The sequence below is a fragment of the Stylophora pistillata genome, chromosome 6 (assembly GCF_964205215.1).
Source record: "Stylophora pistillata chromosome 6, jaStyPist1.2, whole genome shotgun sequence".
In the NCBI taxonomy this organism is placed as follows: domain Eukaryota; kingdom Metazoa; phylum Cnidaria; class Anthozoa; order Scleractinia; family Pocilloporidae; genus Stylophora; species Stylophora pistillata.
Window position 1 is genome coordinate 4148307 of NC_142524.1, and position 27667 is coordinate 4175973.

A 27667-nucleotide genomic window follows, 5' to 3' on the forward strand; every position below is an offset into this window, starting at 1 on the left:
AGTGTGAAAACTAAGAAAACATTGGGTAACAGAGCTTTCCTGGTAGCTGCTCCTTTCCTATGAAATAAGCTGCTAAGGTCCGCGCGCGAAGCAACGAACGTAGAATCTTTTAAGATTTTACTTAAAACATTTTTATTTAAGGAACGATTTCAGTTATCTTAGTATATCTATATTTTTATTTGTAATTATCTTTCACTAATTTAATGTAAATAAGTATATATAGTTTATGATTTTTTACAAAGAATTGTATAATTTTAGTTATTAATTACTGTTGTGATGCGCTTTTGAATATTTTATAGAAAAAGCACAATACAAGTAATAAATGTTATTGCTATTGTTATTGAACAGCTGAGAAGATGACACAAGAACTGGGTAATATCATGTCACCTTAAAATGTGCATTTGGTCTTCAGAGTGAACAAGCAAGAAATATTGGCAGAACCTGAATATTGGATGGAGAAGCAACCCTATACTGTCATCAATTTTAGAGCTGAATTCATTTTCATCATCATTACTTTCATTGTCATCAATGCCATCTTCATTGTCCTCCTCATCATCATCATCATTTTCAGACTGTGTGTGCAGTCTTTATGTAACGGAAAGTCAAGTTAAAAATTAACCTAACAGACGACTTTTTCAGTCAATCCTGCCATTTCCAATCACTCATTACTGTTGCAACACATCAGCTAAATTCTGTAAAAATAAGTATTGGAGGCCTTTGGAAGTAAGGTATTAATAGAAATCACTACTTAAATTCAAAGGTGTTTTAAGTATTTTAAAAGCGATTTTGCTAGTTGAAAGCTCTCACTGTTAAAAAATAATAAATTAACAATAATTTCAGTGGAATACAAAGTATAGACATTCCACCTACCTACGATATCAAATCCGTCAAATTCTTAAAAGTTGAAGAGACCTCAAAGAATTCATTTTAGCTCTCTAGCAACATGACCAATGCACAGCCATATGTGGACCTCAAGTGTGATCATGTACTTCGAAATGCATTCCGCTTTGTTAAAGTACTCGGAACAAATTGCGGTCCTTTAAGGAATGATATGTGATCGTTGAAGGAAGATAGTTTTGAAACAGTGTTCGACAGAGAGGAAAAAAAAGGTTACTTCCAAATAAGTCATTTGAGGAAAGCAATCGCGTAATTAACATAGAGCTAGACGTAATTGAGAGGGAGCTGATTGTGCCCAGAATTTTTTTAGCACGTTTGACTTGACTGTTTTGCGAATAGCTGAAGCACTTTAAAAGTAACGTTGAGTTTCAGTGGTCTGAATGTAACATTTAAACATTTTTAAAATCAACCTTTCGTGGGAGTTCTTTTCCGAAATGTTTAGCCCGCATGCTGGTGAGTAAAGCGCTGAAGCAAAGTCGCTTGATTCGTGCTGTGTTACCCCAAGCAAGGGATGTCTGGGCGTTCTTTTCAAAACAGTCAAGCACGGATGTAAAGTGTGTATTGGTTCATTTGAGTCTCGGAGACTTCGCCGATATCATCAATTAAACCAAAAGCAGTTGTAAGCGATACTTTATTGCCGTCTAAGATCATCTACATGCTGCCTTACATTTATTTCTTTACAATTTACCCGAATTCCTTTATTTTATTGGCTAAATACCTCAACCGAAAAAATGAAAAGGTAAGGCAACAGAAAGCAACCCTGTCTGTTACATTAGCTAAGCTTACGCAATGGTCTAACGCACGCGCAGTAAAGAGACCAAGCACATGTTCGGGACACAAAGTTTATATTCCTTGATCTGAGATAACTAAATAAAATTATCAAAAGCAGCATATCCTTTTACACTGTCTTACTCCTATTTTGATTCTGAAACGAAAACAAGCCTTTTGGATCGGCACCAACAGCGAAAATTCCATAAATCCCATTCCCGAAAGAACTAAAATGGTAAACAAATAAAATCGAAATCTTGGACGCATGGGCGACAACAGATATGAAACCACGGTAGCCTTAAACTACACCTAAAAAATTGATACGAATATCCCTAGCTGCTGGAAAATGTTTTGGGAAAAGTTAACTTTCCAAAAGGTCTGGAAAGGAGCAGACTGACAGCAGTTTTTATAAAAATAACGACACATTTGAAACTAAATTTATGAGACATGTTTCGGTCGTTCAATGACCATCTTCAGTTGAGAGTAGAACTGATTTGAAGTTACATTTGAATTTATAATGTAGTACTAAACAAAAGCTATTGAAACTAACAGAATACCCAAAGGTAACAAGAGAGTGTGTAATATGACGTGTTAATTAGAACGAAAGAGTTAAATTAACGTGATATAGTTGCCCCTTCTCTATTTTAGCACAAAAACGATAACGTAAATTACTTAAACGTTATTGTAACAATCTCGATGTTAAGCGAGCCTTTTCCTCATTCAAGATCCGCAACATGTTTGGTGTGAAGGACTCTGTGCCCGTCGAACTTCCTTCGAATGTTGTTTACAAGTTTACCTGTGCAAGCTGTAGTTCTTGGTATGTCGGCGAAACTAGCCGACACCTTTCGACACGCATTCGCGAACACTTTGACAGGGACAGGACTTCACATATCTTTCAACATCTTCAGCAATCCCAAGCATGCCGCAATTCCTGCTCTGCTAAATGTTTTAAAGGCGAAGAATTCTGCCGGGTTCAGTGCCTACTGTTCAAGAGGAGAAGGGACAGGAAAAACCGTCCTCAGTACGATCTCGACGCCGGAAAGCGAAGTCTACGAACCTCCACGGATTTTGTCACCTTTACATATGAGCCGATCAATATCCACCTATAACAACTCTCTGGCAGAATACCTTACACAAAGGAAAGTACTCGGCGAACATTGTAAATAAGAATGATAAAATAGCCGAATTGAGGATTGAGATTTCTGACCTCGAAGAGCTCACTTTTATACAAAAGAGATGAAAAATGTAATTGTGTGCTCTGATTCTAAAAAAACCTGGGTTTAATATCAGCGAAAGCAGAACAAACAGCTTAAGACATAGAGCGTAAAAACACTTTAAAATGTAGGCTTGTAGCCAAAATCTGACAAAATGAAAATTTCTTTGAAAACCTGTCAAACTATCAACCATCAACGTCAAAGCTGCTAGTATTGTCTGTTTCCTGGGGGAAAATACTATTGTGACGGATGAGTAAAAATATAAATTTGTAAGTAGTCATAGTATCGTAATATAAGTATTATTTTTTGTTAATTGTTAAGCAATTTTAGTGTTTTAAGTAACGTTAACCCTTCTTTTAGTAGTTTATGTGTATTTGACTTTGGATAATTATAGATATGATCATAACAATAAAACAAAAACAAAGAAAAATAAGAAAAATGCGTCTACTGTTGACTGCGGCGGTGAAGCAAAGTCTCCCGACTGGTACTGTGTTACTCTGAGTGGCACGAATGTCAAGTGCATGCTTTGTTGACTGAACGGCTGAAGAAAAGTTCCCAAACAGTTTAAAAAACAGTTTAATATGAATGTAAAGTGCATGCTGTTTTGACTTAAGCGCTGAAGCGAAGTCGCCCAAACTGTGCTGTGTTACTCCCAGTGATTCGTAACTCCTGGCTGTGTCTGCGTGTTCCTTTCCAAACCGTTTAATACTGATGTCGAGTGCATCCTGTTTGGACTGAAGCGCTGAAGCAAAGTCGCCTAGGTCGTGCTGTGTTACTCCGAGTGAGTCATAACTCCTGGCTGTGTCTGCGTGTTCTTCTCCAAACAGTTTAATACGGATGTCGAGTGCATGCTGTTTGGACTGAAGCGCTGAAGCAAAGTCGCCTAGGTCGTGCTGTGTTTTTCCGAGTGAGTCATAACTCCTGGCTGTGTCTGCGTGTTCATCTCCAAACAGTTTAATACGAATGTCGAGTGCCTGCTGTTTGGACTGAAGCGCTGAAGCAAAGTCGCCCTGGTGGTGCTGTGTTACTCCGAGTGACTCATAACTCCTGGCTGTGTCTGCGTGTTCTTTTCCAAACAGTTAACGATGAACGTTGAGTGCGTGCTCTTCAGAATGGAGCGCTGAGGCAAAGTCACCAAGGTTGTACTGTGTTAATCCGATTGATTGGTAACTCCTGGCTTTGTCTGCGTGTTCCTTTCCAAACAGTTTAATACGGATGTCGAGTACATGCTGTTTGGACTGAAGCGCTAAAGCAAAGTCGCCTATGTCATGCTGTGTTTCTCCGAGTGAGTCATAACTCTCCGATGTGTCTGCGTGTTCTTCTCCAAACACTTTAATATGGATGTCGAGTGCATGCTATTTGGACTGAAGCGGTGAAGGAAAGTCGCCTTGGTGGTGCTGTGTCCCTCCTAGTGACTGGTAACTACTGGCTGTGTTTGCGTGTTCTTCTCCAAACAGTTTAATACGGATGTCGAGTGCATGCTGTTTGGACTGAAGCGCTGAAGCAAAGTCGGCCTGTTTTTGCTGTGTTTCTCCGAGTAACTCGTAACTCGTGGCTGTGTCTGCGTATTCTTCTCCAAATAGTTTAATACGGATGTCGAGTGCATGCTGTTTGGACTGAAGCGCTGCAGCGAAGTCGCCCTGGTTGTGCTGTGTTACTCCGAGTGACTCGTAACTCCTGGCTGTGTCTGCGTGTTCTTCTCCAAACAGTTTAATATGGATGTCGAGTGCATGCTGTTTGGACTGAAGCACTGAAGCAAAGTCGGCTAGGTCGTGCTGTGTTACTCCGAGTGACTCGTAACTCCTGGCTGTGTCTGCGTGTTCTTCTCCAAACAGTTTAATACGGATGTCGAGTGCACGCTGTTTGGACTGAAGTGCTGAAGCAAAGTCGCCTAGATCGTGCTGTGTTTTTCCTAGTGAGTCATAACCCCTGGCTATGTCTGCGTGTTCTTCTCCAAAAAGTTTAATACGGATGTCGAGTCCATGCTGTTTGGACTGAAGCACTGAAGCAAAGTCGCCCTGGTGGAGTTGTGTTACTCCCAGTGAGTCATAACTCCTGGCTGTGTCTGCGTGTTCTTCTCCAAACAGTTTAATAGGGATGTCGAGTGCATGCTGTTTGGACTGAAGCGTTGAAGCAAAGTCACCCTGGTGGTGCTGTGTTACTGCGAGTCACTCCTAACTCCTGGCTGTGTCTGCGTGTTCTTCTCCAAACAGTTTATTATGGATGTTGAGTGCATGCTGTTCGGACAGAAGCGCTCAAACAAAGTCGCCTAGGTCGTGCTGTGTTACTCCGAGTGACTCGTAACTCGTGGCTGTGTCTGCGTGTTCTTCTCCAAACAGTTTAATATGGATTTCGAGTGCATGCGGTTTGGACTGAAGCGCTGAGGCAAAGTCGCCTAGGTCGTGCTGTGTTACTCCGAGTGAGTCATAACTCCTTGCTCTGTCTGCGTGTTCTTCTCCAAAGAGTTTTCGATGAACGTCGAGTGCGTGTTGTTCAGAAAGGAGCGCTGAAGCAAAGTCGCCAAGGTTGTATTGTGTTAATCCGTGTGATTGGTAACTCCTGGCTGTGTCTGCGTGTTCCTTTCCAAACAGTTTAATACGGATGTCGAGTGCATGCTGTTTGGACTGAAGCGCTGAAGCAAAGTCACCTATGTCGTGCTGTGTTACTCCGAGTGAGTCATAACTCTCCGATATGTCTGCGTGTTCTTCTCCAAACAGTTTAATACGGATGTCGAGTGCATCCTATTTGGACTGAAGCGCTGAAGGAAAGTCGCCTTGGTGGTGCTGTGTCACTCCGAGTGACTGGTAACTCCTTGCTGTGTCTGCATGTTCTTCTCCAAACAGTTTAATACGGATGTCGAGTGCATGCTGTTTGGACTGAAGCACTGAAGCAAAGTCGGCCTGTCTTTGTTGTGTTTCTCCGAGTAACTCGTAACTCGTGGCTGTGTCTGCGTCTTGCTCTCCAAACAGTTTAATACGGATATCGAGTGCATGCTGTTTGGAATGAAGCGCTGCAGCGAAGTCGCCTATGTCGTGCTGTGTTACTCCGAGTGACTGGTAACTCCTGGCTGTGTCTGCGTGTTCTTCTCCAAACAGTTTAATACGGATGTCGAGTGCATGCTGGTTGGACTGAAGCGCTGAAGCAAAGTCGCCTAGCTCGTGCTGTGTTACTCCGAGTGAGTCATAACTCCTGGCTGTGTCTGCGTGTTCTTCTCCAAAAAGTTTAATACGGATGTCGAGTGCATGCTGTTTGGACTGAAGCGCTGAAGCAAAGTCGCCTTGGTGGTGCTGTGTCTCTCCGAGTGACTGGTAACTCCTGGCTGTGTCTGCGTGTTCTTCTCCAAAAAGTTTAATACGGATGTCGAGTGCATGCAGTTCGGACTGAAGGGCTGAGGCAAAGTCGCCTATTTTGTGCTGTGTTACTCCGAGTGACTCGTAACTCCTGGCTGTGTCTGCGTGTTCTTCTCCAAATAGTTTAATACGGATATCGAGTGCATGCTGTTTGGACTGAAGCGCTGCAGCGAAGTCGCCTATTTTGTGCTGTGTTACTCCGAGTGACTGGTAACTCCTGGCTGTGTCTGCGTGTTCTTCTCCAAACAGTTTAATACGGATGTCGAGTGCATGCTGGTTGGACTGAAGCGCTGGAGGAAAGTCGCCTAGCTCGTGCTGTGTTACTCCGAGTGAGTCATAACTCCTGGCTGTGTCTGCGTGTTCTTCTCCAAAAAGTTTAATACGGATGTCGAGTGCATGCTGTTTGGACTGAAGCGCTGAAGCAAAGTCGCCTTGGTAATGCTGTGTCTCTCCGAGTGACTGGTAACTCCTGGCTGTGTCTGCGTGTTCTTCTCCAAAAAGTTTAATACGGATGTCGAGTGCATGCAGTTCGGACTGAAGGGCTGAGACAAAGTCGCCTATTTTGTGCTGTGTTACTCCGAGTGACTCGTAACTCCTGGCTGTGTCTGCGTGTTCTTCTCCAAATAGTTTAATACGGATATCGAGTGCATGCTGTTTGGACTGAAGCGCTGCAGCGAAGTCGCCTATTTTGTGCTGTGTTACTCCGAGTGACTGGTAACTCGTGGCTGTGTCTGCGTGTTGTTCTCCAAACAGTTTAATACAGATATCGAGTGCATGCTGTTTGGAATGAAGCGCTGCAGCGAAGTCGCCTATGTCGTGCTGTGTTACTCCGAGTGACTGGTAACTCCTGGCTGTGTCTACGTGTTCTTCTCCAAACAGTTTAACGCGGATGTCGAGTGCATGCAGTTCGGACTGAAGCGCTGAGGCAAAGTCGCCTATGTCGTACTGTGCTACTCCGAGTGACTCGTAACTACTGGCTGTGTCTGCGTGTTCTTCTCCAAACAATTTAATACGGATGTCGAGTGCATGCTGGTTGGACTGAAGCGCTGAAGCAAAGTCGCCTAGCTCGTGCTGTGTTACTCCGAGTGAGTCATAACTCCCGGCTGTGTCTGGGTGTTCTTCTCCAAACAGTTTAATACGGATGTCGAGTGCATGCTGTTTGGACTGAAGCGCTGAAGCAAAGTCGCCAAGCTCGTGCTGTGTTACTCCGAGTGAGTCATAACTCCCGGCTGTGTCTGGGTGTTCTTCTCCAAACAGTTTAATACGGATGTCGAGTGCATGCTGGTTGGACTGAAGCGCTGAAGCAAAGTCGCCTAGCTCGTGCTGTGTTACTCCGAGTGAGTCATAACTCCTGCCTGTGTCTGCGTGTTCTTCTCCAAACAGTTTAATACGGATGTCGAGTGCATGCTGGTTGGACTGAAGCGCTGAAGCAAAGTCGCCTAGCTCGTGCTGTGTTCCTCCGAGTGAGTCATAACTCCCGGCTGTGTCTGGGTGTTCTTCTCCAAACAGTTTAATACGGATGTCGAGTGCATGCTGGTTAGACTGAAGCGTTGAAGCAAAGTCGCCTAGCTTGTGCTGTGTTACTCCGAGTGAGTCATAACTCCCGGCTGTGTCTGCGTGTTCTTCTCCAAACAGTTTAATACGGATGACGAGTGCATGCTGTTTGGACTGAAGCGCTGAAGCAAAGTCGCCTTGGTGGTGCTGTGTCTCTCCGAGTGACTGGTAACTCCTGCCTGTGTCTGCGTGTTCTTCTCCAAACAGTTTAATACGGATGTCGAGTGCATGCTGGTTGGACTGAAGCGCTGAAGCAAAGTCGCCTAGCTCGTGCTGTGTTGCTCCGAGTGAGTCATAACTCCCGGCTGTGTCTGGGTGTTCTTCTCCAAACAGTTTAATACGGATGTCGAGTGCATGCTGTTTGGACTGAAGCGCTGAAGCAAAGTCGCCTTGGTGGTGCTGTGTCTCTCCGAGTGACTGGTAACTCCTGGCTGTGTCTGCGTGTTCTTCTCCAAAAAGTTTAATACGGATGTCGAGTGCATGCAGTTCGGACTGAAGGGCTGAGGCAAAGTCGCCTATTTTGTGCTGTGTTACTCCGAGTGAGTCATAACTCCTGGCTGTGTCTGCGTGTTCTTCTCCAAATAGTTTAATACGGATATCGAGTGCATGCTGTTTGGACTGAAGCGCTGCAGCGAAGTCGCCTATTTTGTGCTGTGTTACTCCGAGTGACTGGTAACTCCTGGCTGTGTCTGCGTGTTCTTCTCCAAACAGTTTAATACGGATGTCGAGTGCATGCTGGTGGGACTGAAGCGCTGAAGCAAAGTCGCCTAGCTCGTGCTGTGTTACTCCGAGTGAGTCATAACTCCTGGCTGTGTCTGCGTGTTCTTCTCCAAAAAGTTTAATACGGATGTCGAGTGCATGCTGTTTGGACTGAAGCGCTGAAGCAAAGTCGCCTTGGTGGTGCTGTGTCTCTCCGAGTGACTGGTAACTCCTGGCTGTGTCTGCATGTTCTTCTCCAAAAAGTTTAATACGGATGTCGAGTGCATGCAGTTCGGACTGAAGGGCTGAGGCAAAGTCGCCTATTTTGTGCTGTGTTACTCCGAGTGACTCGTAACTCCTGGCTGTGTCTGCGTGTTCTTCTCCAAATAGTTTAATACGGATATCGAGTGCATGCTGTTTGGACTGAAGCGCTGCAGCGAAGTCGCCTATTTTGTGCTGTGTTACTCCGAGTGACTGGTAACTCCTGGCTGTGTCTGCGTGTTCTTCTCCAAACAGTTTAATACGGATGTCGAGTGCATGCTGGTTGGACTGAAGCGCTGAAGCAAAGTCGCCTAGCTCGTGCTGTGTTACTCCGAGTGAGTCATAACTCCTGGCTGTGTCTGCGTGTTCTTCTCCAAAAAGTTTAATACGGATGTCGAGTGCATGCTGTTTGGACTGAAGCGCTGAAGCAAAGTCGCCTTGGTGGTGCTGTGTCTCTCCGAGTGACTGGTAACTCCTGGCTGTGTCTGCGTGTTCTTCTCCAAAAAGTTTAATACGGATGTCGAGTGCATGCAGTTCGGACTGAAGGGCTGAGACAAAGTCGCCTATTTTGTGCTGTGTTACTCCGAGTGACTCGTAACTCCTGGCTGTGTCTGCGTGTTCTTCTCCAAATAGTTTAATACGGATATCGAGTGCATGCTGTTTGGACTGAAGCGCTGCAGCGAAGTCGCCTATTTTGTGCTGTGTTACTCCGAGTGACTGGTAACTCGTGGCTGTGTCTGCGTGTTGTTCTCCAAACAGTTTAATACGGATATCGAGTGCATGCTGTTTGGAATGAAGCGCTGCAGCGAAGTCGCCTATGTCGTGCTGTGTTACTCCGAGTAACTGGTAACTCCTGGCTGTGTCTACGTGTTCTTCTCCAAACAGTTTAACGCGGATGTCGAGTGCATGCAGTTCGGACTGAAGCGCTGAGGCAAAGTCGCCTATGTCGTACTGTGCTACTCCGAGTGACTCGTAACTACTGGCTGTGTCTGCGTGTTCTTCTCCAAACAATTTAATACGGATGTCGAGTACATGCTGTTTGGACTGAAGCGCTGAAGCAAAGTCGCCTAGCTCGTGCTGTGTTACTCCGAGTGAGTCATAACTCCCGGCTGTGTCTGGGTGTTCTTCTCCAAACAGTTTAATACGGATGTCGAGTGCATGCTGTTTGGACTGAAGCGCTGAAGCAAAGTCGCCTAGCTCGTGCTGTGTTACTCCGAGTGAGTCATAACTCCCGGCTGTGTCTGGGTGTTCTTCTCCAAACAGTTTAATACGGATGTCGAGTGCATGCTGGTTGGACTGAAGCGCTGAAGCAAAGTCGCCTAGCTCGTGCTGTGTTACTCCGAGTGAGTCATAATTCCTGCCTGTGTCTGCGTGTTCTTCTCCAAACAGTTTAATACGGATGTCGAGTGCATGCTGGTTGGACTGAAGCGCTGAAGCAAAGTCGCCTAGCTCGTGCTGTGTGACTCCGAGTGAGTCATAACTCCCGGCTGTGTCTGGGTGTTCTTCTCCAAACAGTTTAATACGGATGTCGAGTGCATGCTGTTTGGACTGAAGCGCTGAAGCAAAGTCGCCTTGGTGGTGCTGTGTCTCTCCGAGTGACTGGTAACTCCTGCCTGTGTCTGCGTGTTCTTCTCCAAACAGTTTATTACGGATGTCGAGTGCATGCTGGTTGGACTGAAGCGCTGAAGCAAAGTCGCCTAGCTCGTGCTGTGTTGCTCCGAGTGAGTCATAACTCCCGGCTGTGTCTGGGTGTTCTTCTCCAAACAGTTTAATACGGATGTCGAGTGCATGCTGTTTGGACTGAAGCGCTGAAGCAAAGTCGCCTTGGTGGTGCTGTGTCTCTCCGAGTGACTGGTAACTCCTGGCTGTGTCTGCGTGTTCTTCTCCAAAAAGTTTAATACGGATGTCGAGTGCATGCAGTTCGGACTGAAGGGCTGAGGCAAAGTCGCCTATTTTGTGCTGTGTTACTCCGAGTGACTCGTAACTCCTGGCTGTGTCTGCGTGTTCTTCTCCAAATAGTTTAATACGGATATCGAGTGCATGCTGTTTGGACTGAAGCGCTGCAGCGAAGTCGCCTATTTTGTGCTGTGTTACTCCGAGTGACTGGTAACTCCTGGCTGTGTCTGCGTGTTCTTCTCCAAACAGTTTAATACGGATGTCGAGTGCATGCTGGTTGGACTGAAGCGCTGAAGGAAAGTCGCCTAGCTCGTGCTGTGTTACTCCGAGTGAGTCATAACTCCTGGCTGTGTCTGCGTGTTCTTCTCCAAAAAGTTTAATACGGATGTCGAGTGCATGCTGTTTGGACTGAAGCGCTGAAGCAAAGTCGCCTTGGTGGTGCTGTGTCTCTCCGAGTGACTGGTAACTCCTGGCTGTGTCTGCGTGTTCTTCTCCAAAAAGTTTAATACGGATGTCGAGTGCATGCAGTTCGGACTGAAGGGCTGAGGCAAAGTCGCCTATTTTGTGCTGTGTTACTCCGAGTGACTCGTAACTCCTGGCTGTGTCTGCGTGTTCTTCTCCAAATAGTTTAATACGGATATCGAGTGCATGCTGTTTGGACTGAAGCGCTGCAGCGAAGTCGCCTATTTTGTGCTGTGTTACTCCGAGTGACTGGTAACTCCTGGCTGTGTCTGCGTGTTCTTCTCCAAACAGTTTAATACGGATGTCGAGTGCATGCTGGTTGGACTGAAGCGCTGGAGGAAAGTCGCCTAGCTCGTGCTGTGTTACTCCGAGTGAGTCATAACTCCTGGCTGTGTCTGCGTGTTCTTCTCCAAAAAGTTTAATACGGATGTCGAGTGCATGCTGTTTGGACTGAAGCGCTGAAGCAAAGTCGCCTTGGTAATGCTGTGTCTCTCCGAGTGACTGGTAACTCCTGGCTGTGTCTGCGTGTTCTTCTCCAAAAAGTTTAATACGGAGGTCGAGTGCATGCAGTTCGGACTGAAGGGCTGAGGCAAAGTCGCCTATTTTGTGCTGTGTTACTCCGAGTGACTCGTAACTCCTGGCTGTGTCTGCGTGTTCTTCTCCAAATAGTTTAATACGGATATCGAGTGCATGCTGTTTGGACTGAAGCGCTGCAGCGAAGTCGCCTATTTTGTGCTGTGTTACTCCGAGTGACTGGTAACTCGTGGCTGTGTCTGCGTGTTGTTCTCCAAACAGTTTAATACAGATATCGAGTGCATGCTGTTTGGAATGAAGCGCTGCAGCGAAGTCGCCTATGTCGTGCTGTGTTACTCCGAGTGACTGGTAACTCCTGGCTGTGTCTACGTGTTCTTCTCCAAACAGTTTAACGCGGATGTCGAGTGCATGCAGTTCGGACTGAAGCGCTGAGGCAAGGTCGCCTATGTCGTACTGTGCTACTCCGAGTGACTCGTAACTACTGGCTGTGTCTGCGTGTTCTTCTCCAAACAATTTAATACGGATGTCGAGTGCATGCTGGTTGGACTGAAGCGCTGAAGCAAAGTCGCCTAGCTCGTGCTGTGTTACTCCGAGTGAGTCATAACTCCCTGCTGTGTCTGGGTGTTCTTCTCCAAACAGTTTAATACGGATGTCGAGTGCATGCTGTTTGGACTGAAGCGCTGAAGCAAAGTCGCCTAGCTCGTGCTGTGTTACTCCGAGTGAGTCATAACTCCCGGCTGTGTCTGGGTGTTCTTCTCCAAACAGTTTAATACGGATGTCGAGTGCATGCTGGTTGGACTGAAGCGCTGAAGCAAAGTCGCCTAGCTCGTGCTGTGTTACTCCGAGTGAGTCATAACTCCCGGCTGTGTCTGGGTGTTCTTCTCCAAACAGTTTAATACGGATGTCGAGTGCATGCTGGTTGGACTGAAGCGCTGAAGCAAAGTCGCCTAGCTCGTGCTGTGTTACTCCGAGTGAGTCATAACTCCCGGCTGTGTCTGGGTGTTCTTCTCCAAAAAGTTTAATACGGATGTCGAGTGCATGCTGTTTGGACTGAAGCGCTGAAGCAAAGTCGCCTTGGTGGTGCTGTGTCTCTCCGAGTGACTGGGAACTCCTGCCTGTGTCTGCGTGTTCTTCTCCAAACAGTTTAATACGGATGTCGAGTGCATGCTGTTTGGACTGAAGCGCTGAAGCAAAGTCGCCTAGCTCGTGCTGTGTTGCTCCGAGTGAGTCATAACTCCCGGCTGTGTCTGGGTGTTCTTCTCCAAACAGTTTAATACGGATGTCGAGTGCATGCTGTTTGGACTGAAGCGCTGAAGCAAAGTCGCCTTGGTGGTGCTGTGTCTCTCCGAGTGACTGGTAACTCCTGGCTGTGTCTGCGTGTTCTTCTCCAAAAAGTTTAATACGGATGTCGAGTGCATGCAGTTCGGACTGAAGGGCTGAGGCAAAGTCGCCTATTTTGTGCTGTGTTACTCCGAGTGACTCGTAACTCCTGGCTGTGTCTGCGTGTTCTTCTCCAAATAGTTTAATACGGATATCGAGTGCATGCTGTTTGGACTGAAGCGCTGCAGCGAAGTCGCCTATTTTGTGCTGTGTTACTCCGAGTGACTGGTAACTCCTGGCTGTGTCTGCGTGTTCTTCTCCGAACAGTTTAATACGGATGTCGAGTGCATGCTGGTTGGACTGAAGCGCTGAAGGAAAGTCGCCTAGCTCGTGCTGTGTTACTCCGAGTGAGTCATATCTCCTGGCTGTGTCTGCGTGTTCTTCTCCAAAAAGTTTAATACGGATGTCGAGTGCATGCTGTTTGGACTGAAGCGCTGAAGCAAAGTCGCCTTGGTGGTGCTGTGTCTCTCCGAGTGACTGGTAACTCCTGGCTGTGTCTGCGTGTTCTTCTCCAAACAGTTTAATACGGATGTCGACTGCATGCAGTTCGGACTGAAGGGCTGAGGCAAAGTCGCCTATTTTGTGCTGTGTTACTCTGAGTGACTCGTAACTCCTGGCTGTGTCTGCGTGTTCTTCTCCAAATAGTTTAATACGGACATCGAGTGCATGCTGTTTGGACTGAAGCGCTGCAGCGAAGTCGCCTATTTTGTGCTGTGTTACTCCGAGTGACTGGTAACTCCTGGCTGTGTCTGCGTGTTCTTCTCCAAACAGTTTAATACGGATGTTGAGTGCATGCTGGTTGGACTGAAGCGCTGAAGGAAAGTCGCCTAGCTCGTGCTGTGTTACTCCGAGTGAGTCATAACTCCTGGCTGTGTCTGCGTGTTCTTCTCCAAAAAGTTTAATACGGATGTCGAGTGCATGCAGTTCGGACTGAAGGGCTGAGGCAAAGTCGCCTATTTTGTGCTGTGTTACTCCGAGTGACTCGTAACTCCTGGCTGTGTCTGGGTGTTCTTCTCCAAACAGTTTAATATGGATGTCGAGTGCATGCTGTTTGGACTGAAGCGCTGAAGCAAAGTCGCCTTGGTGGTGCTGTGTCTCTCCGAGTGACTGGTAACTCCTGGCTGTGTCTGCGTGTTCTTCTCCAAACAGTTTAATACGGATGTCGAGTGCATGCAGTTCGGACTGAAGCGCTGAGGCAAAGTCGCCTATGTCGTACTGTGCTACTCCGATTGACTCGTAACTACTGGCTGTGTCTGCGTGTTCTTCTCCAAAAAGTTTAATACGGATGTCGAGTGCATGCTGTTTGGACTGAAGCGCTGAAGCAAAGTCGCCTTGGTGGTGCTGTGTCTCTCCGAGTGACTGGTAACTCCTGGCTGTGTCTGCGTGTTCTTCTCCAAACAGTTTAATACGGATGTCGAGTGCACGCAGTTCGGACTGAAGCGCTAAGCAAAGTCGCCTATGTCGTACTGTGCTACTCCGAGTGACTCGTAACTACTGGCTGTGTCTTGGTGTTCTTCTCCAAACAGTTTAATACGGATGTCGAGTGCATGCTGTTTGGACTGAAGCGCTGAAGCAAAGTCGCCTTGGTGGTGCTGTGTCTCTCCGAGTGACTGGTAACGCCTGGCTGTGTCTGCGTGTTCTTCTCCAAAAAGTTTAATACGGATGTCGAGTGCATGCTGTTTGGACTGAAGCGCTGAAGCAAAGTCGCCTTGGTGGTGCTGTGTCTCTCCGAGTGACTGGTAACTCCTGGCTGTGTCTGCGTGTTCTTCTCCAAACAGTTTAATACGGATGTCGAGTGCATGCTGGTTGGACTGAAGCGCTGAAGGAAAGTCGCCTAGCTCGTGCTGTGTTACTCCGAGTGACTCGTAACTACTGGCTGTGTCTGGGTGTTCTTTTCCAAACAGTTTAATACGGATGTCGAGTGCATGCTGTTTGGACTGAAGCGCTGAAGCAAAGTCGCCTTGGTGGTGCTGTGTCTCTCCGAGTGACTGGTAACTCCTGGCTGTGCCTGCGTGTTCTTCTCCAAAAAGTTTAATACGGATGTCGAGTGCATGCAGTTCGGACTGAAGGGCTGAGGCAAAGTCGCCTATTTTGTGCTGTGTTACTCCGAGTGACTCGTAACTCCTGGCTGTGTCTGCGTGTTCTTCTCCAAATAGTTTAATACGGATATCGAGTGCATGCTGTTTGGACTGAAGCGCTGCAGCGAGGTCGCCTATTTTGTGCTGTGTTACTCCGAGTGACTGGTAACTCCTGGCTGTGTCTGCGTGTTCTTCTCCAAACAGTTCAACTCTGATACTAAGAGCATGCTGTTTCGACTGAAGTGCTGAAGCTAGGTCGCCCAAATTGTGTTGTGTTGATCCGAGGGATTCGTAACTCTGAGCTGTGTTTGCGTGTGCTTTCCCAAATGATGTAAGACAGAGCGGCTTGTGTATTTCTTCTGCCATTTGAATAACAGCATTCCTCATTAATCGCTTGGTACAGTCATCGAATAAATGCTTAGTTGCTTTGCTGATAACACAGATAATTTCTAGTCTGAGTGGTTGAGTAGTAAGACTATCTGGCTTTCGTTCTTGAATTTCTCCATCGACAAAGTTCAATTCTTTTTTTTCCATTGGTGGAATGATAAGAAGACTTGTGTCTCCCACTGCTCTACATTCTTGCAACGCCTTGTTATAAAACTCTGAAGCAACTGAAAATTGGTTTTTAAAGCGGTGATAAATCGTAAGAACTTGTATTGCCGTTACTCTGAGAATTCTCTGGTCAGCGTTGCTAGACATCAACAAAAGAGCATTTTCTAAGTTTCGAGCTCCATCCTCTGTTTTCCCAGAAGCCACTTGACAGATTCCTCTATAACACAAGAGTTTTCCTCTATGTCCCACTGAAAAGGATGAACATGACATTTGCTCCTCCTCGGCGTCGGAAAGCAGCTTCATCGTTTTTCCTTTTGTACCCCAACACACCTCACCAAACGCCAGGGAAACCAGAAGCTGGTTGTGAAAAACGCTTTTTCTAAGCTTTTTTGCTTGATTGATTGCTGATTCATAAAGCTCGTTGAAGACGTTTCCCTCGCACCAGAACAGGGAATCTAGAAATATCTCTGCTTCTATTAAAACACCAAAAACAGCGTCACATGTCTTAGGATCCGAACAACTTTCGGTTAGACTCTGAATAATATTTTGCTTATTTTCGTAGAATTCAACAAATGCTGACTTTGAATGTCCTGTCAAGAACTGTGCGTTCAACTTCTCAAAAAGAGAAACGTAAAATGCAGAAAAGCGCACTTTTGAACTCAGCACTGTTTCTTTCATTTCGTCTTCTCCTCTTTCTCTAACAAAGGACTGAAGCAGTTTATGCATCGAAAATGAATCAGGTTTGGAACCAGAGTCAAGAAGTGATTTTCTTTGAAGCCTTTGTAAGATTTTCTTTGCCTCGAGCTTTGTTTTAACTCCCATAACGGCTGCGGCAACCGAGATGTTAAAATCTTCAGATAGAATGCTCAAAGAAACCACAGCCTCTCTGTCTTGTACTGAAAGTCTTAGAAAGGATGATTCAAATAGAAATTTTAATCTCAGATTACCAGGATACTCTGGATTGTCTAACAGATCGACAATGTTTCTTTCTACAGATTCCTTCCACTCCTCAAGAAAGTGACTTGCTTGAGTGCTATCTTCAGAAATGGTGGAGCACAACAGCTTAATGGCCAGAGGCACATGCTCGCAGATTTTCGCAATTTTTCCACAATCACATGCGGAAATAGCATTTGGAAGTAACTCAGTCACCAATGCTTGAGAGAAGGACTCATCTAATGGCCCTATTCTCACTGCTTGGTGGTCTTTAAAGTGCACATTCATAAATTCAAGCGACTCCCTTGTGGTAATAACAAAAGTTGCCTTCTTGGATCGACTGAGAATGTCTCTAAGAAACTGTATGAAATCTTCTTTCACGTTTGGCGCTCCGCTTTCGAGTAATTCATCAGCATTGTCAAGAATCACCACAAACTTATCTGGAATCTTGGCCAGAACTTGAAAAAGCTCTTCGTCCATTGGTAGCCGCTGGGGTATTTCATCTTCTGTAGAAGCTCTCCTGAAAAAGTTAAACAGCTTTGATATCAAATCAGATGTTGAGTTTAGCCCTCGTAAGGAGAAGAAGTAGACGGACAATTCTCTATCCTGGAGTTTATGTCCCACAACAGTTGCCACAGAAGTTTTTCCGAAACCAGGCGAGCCCCATATCGACACGATTCGGGTGGATGTGGAAGCCACGTGACCGACGATGTCTTCACATTCTCTTTGGCGGCCAGTGAAGTGTGGAACCATCGGAGGAAGACATGATGGCGGAAGCAATGCCTTCGAATCTTTAAAATGGCAAAGAACAGTGACAATCATGGTAAGTAATCTGTTATGATATTAAAAAAGTTTAAATCAAATGATAATGTCGGAAAAACGCAATTAAACCTTAAATTGTCAACACGATTCATCAAATGTCGTGGGGCTTTTTGAAAGTTGCTCAGGAACTGAGCCGTATGCCTCTGACGCAAAAAAGTGAGCCTCGCATACCATTTTTATCTCTCAGCAATCTGTTTCAAACAATTAAAATGTATGCAATACTCTCGGGTCAACAAAAGGTTGGTTTCCGCAACTTTCAAGCGCGAAAGGATAATTCTTTTACTTCATGTAATTTCCTTCATTTTAGATAAAAATCGTAGACATATCTTTGATTTTCAAAATTCTGTGTAGTAATTTAGAAGTTAGCATGCACTTTTAAAACTCAGTAAAGTGAATTTCACGAAGCCTAGTGGGTCAATTTTGGTCCATTCTTCTCGAATTTAGGGCCCTTCAAAGCGAGGTCGCGTTAAAAATTTCTGCTTTATTAGTTATGAATAATAAATGATGACTACGCATTCTGCCCTATTTTAGCTGTGAAGATAGAAATCAAGTCGATTCTTCAACAAACCCTTTACAAAATGTAACGTAGCTACAGAAGTGTATTAAGATTGTACCTTTCTGGGTTCTATTATTTTGTTCTTTCAATTCATCCATCTTCTTCTCCAATAAAGCAAGGTCTTCCTTCCTTACTCCACCTTCAACTTTTTCCTTTATTACATTTGTCAACGCCTTTAATTCGTCAATACTTGAACCCTCGCCTTCGAGAAATTTGATTCGCTCTCGAAGCTCTTGATTGATACCGTGCTCCAGATTGCGAACTGCTGTTGTGGGAAAGTCGGACTCTGTCAAACTACCGATGACATCAATTGGATCAGTTTTCATACCAAGAGCTTTGAATGCTTCTTTAGCCAGCTGCATGTATCGGTCAAATGTTGGTTTATCAATCTCCGACTTTTGTGAGTGACAAAGTGCATTTCTTAACAGTCGAAGCTGATCAATCGCGAGTGTAAACGTCTCGGCTTGGTTTCCACTTGGACTCACCACAGATACATGAAACTTTCCATGAGGTATTTTAAGGTGCCTCAAGTACAACTCACCAAGGGTCCTCTTATGGCCTGTGCTGTCCAGCATAGCGAAGGACTTCGCATATATGGTGGTCTGAAAAAGGGCTGTACAGTCCCATTCTTCATAGGAGAGGTGTGTAGGAACTTTGGACTTGCCACCCTCTTCGGCGAGAAACAAGTTCCTTACTGCTGTGGAGTCATCCCACAATTGATATCCGGGCCGATGCCCAAAAGTGTTGTCCCACATGGACTTGAACGTTTGACGCAAAGCGTTCGCGAACTCATTCAACACGATGGAGGCAAACTTGAAATAATTCAGCTGCTTGTCACTAAAGGGCTGCAGTGACATGTTTGGCTCTGACTTTTGAGATCGCAGCAGTTGGATACAATTTCTTTAACAACCTGAACAGAGATATTTTGAGGGGAGATTTATTCAGCGTAACATGTCAAATACACTTAACACACCTCATTACAAAAACGCTAACAACTGAAAAGCACGAACCATGAGCGATCAAACTAAACGGAAGTTGCGTGACATGACACTTACTCATTCGCACTTATTAAAAATTGAGAGAGGGTAGGAAGTTGCGACATGAAAACGATTAAAACTAGGATTTGACGTTTGAGAGTAGAGTGTACCCCACAAGTTCGGTACAGAACCTAGCAGACTCATGAATATGCAAGTACATGCTGATACCCACAAATAAGTGTCGATCAATTGGAAGTTTGAACATCCCCCTCCCATCAGGAAACCTCCTGACATTTGAACTTTTAAGAGTTGGTTCGTTCAAATTCCAGCCCCCCCTGGGCCAAAACTGTGTTTAAATGCCGGAGCGGATCCAGGATTTAGTCAAGGGGGGTTCGGAGGGGGGTTCGGAGAATTGTCCCCCTCCTGAGGGGTCTGAGATTTTCAAAATTAGGTCTTTGGAAACATGATTTCCAGCTTCCTGAGGGAAAATTAGGGGGTTCGACAGAACCACCCAAACCACCCCTGGATCCCCCCCAGAAATGCCTCACTCAAGTGCTGGTTCTGATGGTCACACTTTTTGTAAAAGTCAGATCAGTAACCACGACTTACTACTCATTGACCACCATTTACAAAAAAAGAAAAAACAAAAGAAAAGAAAAAAAAAAAGAAGAAAAAATTGACACTACCGATTCATAGTCTCCATCCATGGAAGCTTCGAATTTTCCTCCCCCGGGCACAGACGGATGGGTATTATTGAAGCTTCTAATTGATTGATGTAATAGTTGGTGAATATAAAAACGTTGGGTTCATCCTTTCAAAATTTACTTTATGGGTGTCACTTTAATATCAAGAGAGTGATGTATCGTACTTATGACACAGTAACCCAGCTACAACAGGAGAAGGTCATCATTCAATTTTGGTGCGGATGAGGTGGTGCACGAGCGGAGCGTGATGAAGCGCGACTTTTCACTAAGCCTTTTTAAACAAAGTCACGATCGTTGACCAGTGACCCAAGACGAAAATCGAACTGCTTTCTATTTGACTGTTTTAAATTGCTTTGTGTGCGGTGACAGTGAAAAAAAGGACAAAAAAAGTAAAAATAGATAAAAGAAACGACAGAAGTAAAGTTTCCTACAAAATCATAGAGTTTTTAAACAATGATCTCCTTGTTCACGCTTAATGATTCAAATGCACATTAATGAAAATAAAAAACTCCTCGCAACACGCAAATTTACATAAATTAACTTTAAACCCCCAACATTCAGAAATGAAAGTCGTCTGAGTTGACATCAGATTGAAGACATACACCTTACACTTTCTTCTCTTAGCTTATAACCCTGTATTCTCCCTCATCCTCTTTTTAGATGTATTCGAGGCTATTATCAAAACTCTCGTGTTGCACCCTACGTCGACCGGAATTCAAGAAATCGAAAGTGATGACGCAGTAACAAACAGAACAAATTATTGGAAGCTGAAGACTTTGGAAAAATCCCGTAATGTGCATTTCGCAGTCTCAGGGTCTGACTCAGTCTCACCCATTCTTGGGACCCCTTAACTCGAGTTTAACTTAGACTTCGATAGATATTTCGATAACTACGCGAAAAGCTTCCGCAATGATTGAAGATTTTAATTTATCACAGACCTCCATCGATATGGTGTTCTCATTTCTGTTGTGACTGTTTTTAAAAGCACGTAACATATCTCAGGTCGTAGCGACTAACAAAGGCTGTCAGAAAACGACAAGATGTAGCGATATTTCTCTTCATGTCATGAAAGATGCCGTTTGTACAGCAAACCTCTATCATCGATGTGGTAGTTAGTCTTGCTGGGTAAGTGTATTGCAAAAATGTTATCAACCTACCTTGAAATTCAAGTTCAGTAACTTGTCAAAAGTCTTGACAGCGCATGATGAGGCTGATTACCGTTATGAATCATGCACAAATCGAATAATTAGAACTGGAAATTAATTCTTAAACGGCCATCAGTGTTAGAAACGCAACTCAAATTAACTTATGCATTGAAGCAGTCAAACTATTGTTTTTGGAAACAAATATGACGTGATGGTCATAGGTCAGCGGATGCGCTCGAGCTTGCAGTCCAAGGGAAATTTCCCTTCGTTTCTAAACTACGTTTAGAACTAAACTGCGTTTACGTTTATACGATGGCCCAGAAGGGTCACAGTCCAGTTTTAATTTTTGACAGTCCAGTTTTAATTTTTGACAGTCCAGTTTTATTTTTTGACAGTCCAGTTTTATTTTTTTTGACAGTCCAGTTTTATTTTTTTTGACAGTCCAGTTTTATTTTTGGACAGTCCAGTTTTATTTTTTTTGACAGTCCAGTTTAATTTTTTTTGACAGTCCAGTTTTATTTTTTGGATCACAGTCCAGTTTTATTTTTTGGGTACCCAAAAAAAATAAAACTGGACTGTCAAAAAAAATAAAACTGGACTGTCAAAAAATAAAACTGGACTGTCAAAAAATAAAACTGGACTGCCAAAAAATAAAACTGGACCGTCAAAAAAAATAAAACTGGACTGTCAAAAAATAAAACTGGACTGTCAAAAAAAATAAAACTGGACTGTCAAAAAATAAAACTGGAAAAAATAAAACTGTCAAAAATTAAAACTGGACTGTGACCCTTCTGGGCCATCGTACGTTTACGTTTCTAAACTTCTAAACTAAAAAATTACGTCTTATTACACAATTCTTGATCCCATGTGAAACTCTCGTGTTGCACAGTACGTCGTAATCCAAGAAATTGGAAGCGATGACGCAGAACAAATACAACAAATTCTTTGGAGTTAGACTTTGGGAAAATCTCGTAATGTGCTTTTCTTAGTTTTACCCATTCTTTCTGAAAGTTTGAAAGATATCTCAGCAACCACGCGAAAAGTTTAAAAAATTTATTGTTTCCGTAACGAGTGATTGTCATGATATTTTTACAAAATATTTCTTCTCCCTTTTTCAGTTGTGACTTTGGATTCGTACACAAAATTTATCTCACACCATAGGAACATCGATCAGAAAACATCAAGATGTAGCGTTCATGTTTCTTTTTATGTTACGAAAGATGCTGTTTGCGTAAGAAACATTTATCGCAGACCTTCATCAATATGGTAGTTAGTCTTCAGTTAAGTAGACGGAGAACTGCCATTTACCTATCTTGAAACTCAATTTAAAATGTCTGAAGTCTTGCCGGTGCTCAAAGAGGCTGACTACCATGAATTAAATATATATGCACGAAATCCGCGATTACTGCTCATTTTCACTTTAAAACTTGTTCCCAGTGTTAGGAAAGCGACGCAAGTTACGCACCGACCAAAGAAACATCTACAATCTATTGTTCTTGTGGTGTGATGGTCATTGATCAGATGCCCTGGTGAAAGGAAAATTCCACCTAGGAATTCCCCTGATAAGTTTCCGACGCAACAGCAGGTACGTGATGTGATACTTTGAAATATGACTTTGATAATAAAACAAACAAAAATTCTCTTTAAAGCCTTTTAAATGATGCACAATTATGATCATAAATCTTCAAATAGCACTTTATTTTTTCGACCTGCTTTCGGCTGCTTTCGGCTGCTTTCGGCTCCTTTTCGGCTACGAGAAGCTGCGAACCAATAAAATTCTGAAAGAGACTGGTAACTAATGTGATAGGAATGCCTGTCGATAACAACATAACCTTGAGTTTTCCTCTTCTAGCCGACTGATATTTGTTCTGCTAACAAAAATATTAACATAGATTAAGCGTTAAGTGCTTCAGATGAACTAAGGGAAGGGTACGTAAGGCCAAGAAAGAAGAGGTTAACAGATGCAATCAGGGGAGGCCTGGAGTGAGTTCGTCTCAGGTATTTGTTTCATATTGTTTTGTGAAGTTCGCTGTTTACAATATTTTTCTAACGATACACAGTTCTGGCAACGCGAATGAAACAACTTTCAAGACCTCGATTCAGAGCTAAATCACCTTTCCTGCTTTGAACCCCCAACAACTTTGTTTTAGACGCTACAAAACAGAGTATTAATTGGTAATTTGATAATATCAACCAGGTTGATAATGTTAAGTATTAATTGGTAATTTGGTTTTATTAACTAAGTTGATAATGTAAAGTGGCCACCGTAAAGATTTTAAAAGGTGACGTTACGTGTGTTAACCCTTCGTCAGAGCGAAGAGTATTAATAGGCACCATGGCCAAACCGTTTTGTGTCAGCAGTGCTCTAGCTATTTCTGATTTGCAGCTAAGGAACTGCATGTTTTGCAATCAGACCCTGGCATTAAATAGCTTCATCATATATGACAGACATCCTGCATACTGCTAGGACCAGCAATCCAGACAAGACACTGTACGAGGGAGGCAAGAGGGTTTGTACTTGCTGTGCGATAAAGCCCAAAATTAATATGTCACGCATATTGAACTTTTCCCTTTTAAAATCTTAATGCATGAAATACTGTTTTTAGTACAAGTTAATGGTATCTAGACAGGGTTGGTGTTGAAAAATGCTCCTGAACATAGTTTAACTCCAAGTCCTGGCCACACAATTGTGTTGATCGATAGAAGTCCCTCTCTAAGGATCAGATTTAAACCAGAGCACCATATGTGGATACTGAACTTTGTCTCATTTCTCATTTAAACATAATATACATCCACAGAACATCTGTTTGTTGGCACCGTTCTTGATGGTGTGGTTGTCCTGACCAAACAGGGTGATTCAATCTACTCATGTGGGAACCTCAAAGACCTAAATCAGGTAAAAATTGCTATATTTGGCCTGTATTTTTAAAATGCTTTATTCTTATATTACTATGGAGCTAATTCTCCTAATTTATGACAATTTGTTTCTTTATAAGTCAATCCTGAGGATTTGGTTTTGCATCAAAGCAGTATCCCCTACAAATTAGGTATTTTTCTTAGTTCTCACTGCTTCTCTGTACGAGTCCTTAACCCTTTGACTTCTAAGAGAAACTAGCACTGAATTTCTCCTTACAATATCAGCCCTGAGTCAAACAATAAGGTCATGAGAATAAAGGAAATGATTACTAATCAAGGAGCTCTTGATTGGTAAACAAATTCTCCTTGTCAGCAGATTAGAACATATAAAGAGAACAGTGGGGAGAATTTGCATACTGGTATCAAGGTGTAAAGTGTTATTGCAATAGGATTTTAATTCTGATTATCTTTGGAAGTGAAAGGTTTGTGGATGTCTGCCGGTCAGTTAGCCCAATGGATAGTGCGCTGGACTGTTGTGCGGGAGGTCGAGGGTTTGAGCCCCAGCCAGACCAACACTCAAGGTCTTAAAATAATTGAGAAGCATTTGCTACCTTCCTATAACATCAAGAAATGGTTAGATATTCTAGTCATCTTGGATAGGGACGAATAAATGGAGGTCCCGTCTCCTGCAGGGTTGGGGTTGGAGATGTTAATTTCCCACACATGAGATTACTGTGTGATGGATATCCTCTCCTGGGGTGGGATGGGTGGGAAGATAGCAGGTCCACATCAGCAAATAGCTGCCATAATTCAACCTGCTCAAACAAATAAAGGAGATAGAGATAGAAGTTTCCTCTTCATAATAAATATCAACATCTAAAGGTGAACCTATCCCTTTCAATCCCAAGATCTTTGAGGAATTCTCCTTGCTGTCTGTCAAACAATTCTTATGATCTTAGCTCTGAGAATTTGGTATTGGATCAACTAATAATTCCCTTAATTAAGTAATATTTTTCTTTTCTCATCACTTATCAGCTTGATATTGTTTTGATGTGGGTCTTTGTGATTTTTGCAGAAATACTATACCCAGTTTCTTGTTATCTTTACCACAACATCTGAAGAAGAAGGTATGTTCTGTTTTTCTAATATGAAGAAAATAAAGGCTACCTATAGGATGTTTCCCTGATTCAGCTTAGGAGATTTAGTAGAATAGTGAAATGGGACCCCAAGGAAATAGGGAGCTGAAAGGGTTGGGAGAGAAATGGGAGTGGCGTGGGAGGGGTGTGGGAAAGGTATGACACAACTATAAGGTGAGATAGAGCAGGGTAGGAAGTTGGAGAAACACTTTGTTTATCATATTCTGCAAAGTTTCTCACTTAGCATTAAGGATGGCATGAAACTTCGACACGTTTATCCCGTAAATTCTTTAATTTTCAACGATCGCAATCAATAGTACAAACATGTCATGAAAACAGTTACAAAATGGTGAAAACTGAGAAAGAAAACAAACAAGAACAACAAATAAACATAATGAATACCTAAAACAAGTGTCAATTGAAATTTTGCATTTTGTGTGAACCAAAGTGACGAAAAGAAGAGTTTACAGTCCACAAGGGCTCATCGATAAAAACATGTGTGAGGAAGCTACAGCCGAAAAACATGAGACCAAACTCTAACTTATGTATGTCACGAAACTTAACGCAAACAAAAAAATGCAAAAACAAAGGAAAAACATCACCGTCTAAGTTTAACTAAACACTTAGAGGCCAGAGAGAAGTGAGAGATTCACAGTGAACCAAGTTATATTCAGGTGGCCCACTTTCACAGGGAATGTTTTGTAAATAGTTTTAATCAGCCAAACTAGAATTTGAAATCACAGTTCTGAAGGTATGATGGAAGTCATAAACACCTGCAGGGAGGGGTATTTACATTTTCACAGAATCATCAAAACATAACTGCAATCAACTGCCTCGCAATGTTGAAGGGTGCAGTTTTAACCTGCCTTTGAATTTGACGATTCAGGTTGTTTTTGGTAACTTAGCTCCCCTCTTTAAACAGAAGTAAATCGTGCTTAATCCTTCTTTCATTTTCCTACAGACTCTGCTGCTTGCCAAAAGGGATTTATTCTGCAAACTGCAATGGGTGATCCAGAGATTAAATACATTATCTACAGAAAGAATTTTTGTAGGTAATGTGAATTATCCTTGCTGAGTTGAGAGGAAGGAATGTCTGTCAAATGCTTTGTATCTGTTCCTTTTTTTTTGGACCCATTCCCTGTGTCCGCGATATGTACTTTATATTTGGGGTGTTACACAGGTGTATCTAGACATAGAGGAAGATATTTGTAATATACTTTTATTACCAGCTTGGTGAGCTCTAAGCTTCCCAGACTGTGTGATTTCATTGAGTTACAATTTTACACCAACTCTACCATTTGTAGGCCATAATACCATGTGAAGGCCATAGGTTTCTCAGTCTAAGACTGTAAAGTGCTTCCATTGTTAAATAAAGTTATTTATTTTATTTATTTTTGTATTTACCATAATGATTACAGACTGCAAATTTTCAGATAGCCAACTTGAAGTCATGTTCATAAATAAAATTTAACAATACCCCGAATGTTTTTTTTTTGGTGTGATTTTTTTTCCACTGATTCACCCCATTACTTGTGTTATTGATAGATATTTTTCTGTTCTGTTACTTCAGTGTATATGCAACGTCACACTATAACAGATCTGGAATCATAGTGTGCAGTCTACCCTATGGTATCTTGATAGCTACATACTCATTTCCTTGCACAAGTGTGAAGGCGATAGAAATAGTGGAGAACACTTGTGAACAACTGAGAAGATGAAACAAGAACTGGGTATCTTACTTTCACCATTTAATGTTAAATTGTGCATTAGGTCTTCAGAGTGAACAAGCAAGAAATATTTGGCAGAGCCTAAATCTTAAAAGCAGGGGTTTCATTGAGGGCCGGGCACTGGCCAAATTGAGTAGTTGTAAGGATGGTTTTGCCCACCTGGTTTAACAGTCTGGGGGAAAGTTTATCTTATAAAGAAGTTTAGTTCAAAAAGTTTTGCCCGCCTGTGAAAACCAGTTGCCCTCCTCCTGAAAACATTAATGAAACCCCTGTTTCATGGTCATCAGTATTGTCATTGTCATCAATGCTGTCTTCATCATTCTCATTGTCATCATCATTATTATCAGACTGTGTGTTTACAAGTCAATAATTAACTACTTATTTCTTCAAGGTATCAACCTAGCAGATGTTTTTCAGTCAATCCTGTCATTTGCAGTCACTTATTATTGTTGCAAGACATCAGCTACATTCTGTAAAAGGAAAAGGAAAAATTCGTATTAGAAGCCTTTGAAAATAAGGTATCAGTAGAAATCATAATCCCATTTCAAAGGGGACTTAAGTATTTCAAAAACCATTTGGTGGTTGAAAGCTGTCACTGTTAAAAAAAAAGTAAATCAGCAACAATTTGGAATACAAAATAGACACTTTCCACCAACCTGAGATATCAAATCAGTAAAATTCTAAAAAGTTGAAGAGGCCTCAAATAATTCATGTTGAGCTCTGAGCTGTGATGAACCAACTGGTCAAAAGAAATACAAAAACACAAATGAATGAGTAATTAAATTTCTCTCAATGGATCTCATTAATAGTGAACTGGACCATGTCATTCAGATTCTTTTAATCATGATAATTTTCTAATAATTCAGCCTTCCTTGATGGCTGGCAAGATCTCTTTGTAAAGCTCACACCTATAGTTTTTTTTTTATTTTCCTTCTGTCAGTACTCTGGGTAACACAATTTTGTAGTAAAATAAAATCAAGCAAACACTCTCTGGCTGATAAGTTAAAATGTCCACCCTCATGATGGGCTTCTTGGATAGTGAACTGATCTGCAAGGTTCTAAGTACGGAGACCGGGTCACCAAAGAAGAAGCATGATTTACCACCTGACCACACATGACCTGTGTGACTCATTTAGTGAAAACCTGTAGATTTTCTTGAAATGTAG

General features: G+C 43.0%; 3 protein-coding genes across 3 annotated transcripts; 1 reads left to right on the plus strand and 2 right to left on the minus strand.

The window, feature by feature from the left end:
- Nucleotides 1-1512: 1512 nt before the first annotated feature.
- On the minus strand, nucleotides 1513-5047 carry LOC148727814 (uncharacterized; the record flags this gene model as incomplete). Its single annotated transcript, XM_088763171.1, has 1 exon — nucleotides 1513-5047. A coding segment is annotated over one exon (813 nt), but the record flags the coding sequence as incomplete, so codon positions are not given.
- Nucleotides 1513-20959, minus strand: LOC148727813 (uncharacterized). The gene is given in 4 exon segments (XM_088724698.1): nucleotides 1513-14500; nucleotides 14503-17369; nucleotides 18015-18866; nucleotides 20795-20959. Coding segments are annotated over 3 exon segments (12546 nt in total). The 5' UTR covers nucleotides 18814-18866; nucleotides 20795-20959; the 3' UTR covers nucleotides 1513-5620.
- On the plus strand, nucleotides 20384-27490 carry LOC148727815 (uncharacterized). The gene is made up of 6 exons (XM_088724699.1): nucleotides 20384-20762; nucleotides 22220-22780; nucleotides 23581-23678; nucleotides 24714-24765; nucleotides 25736-25826; nucleotides 26345-27490. The coding sequence occupies exons 2-6, from the start codon at nucleotides 22744-22746 to the stop codon at nucleotides 26490-26492; spliced, it is 426 nt and encodes a 141-aa protein (XP_088580825.1). The 5' UTR covers nucleotides 20384-20762; nucleotides 22220-22743; the 3' UTR covers nucleotides 26493-27490.
- Nucleotides 27491-27667: the final 177 nt, after the last annotated feature.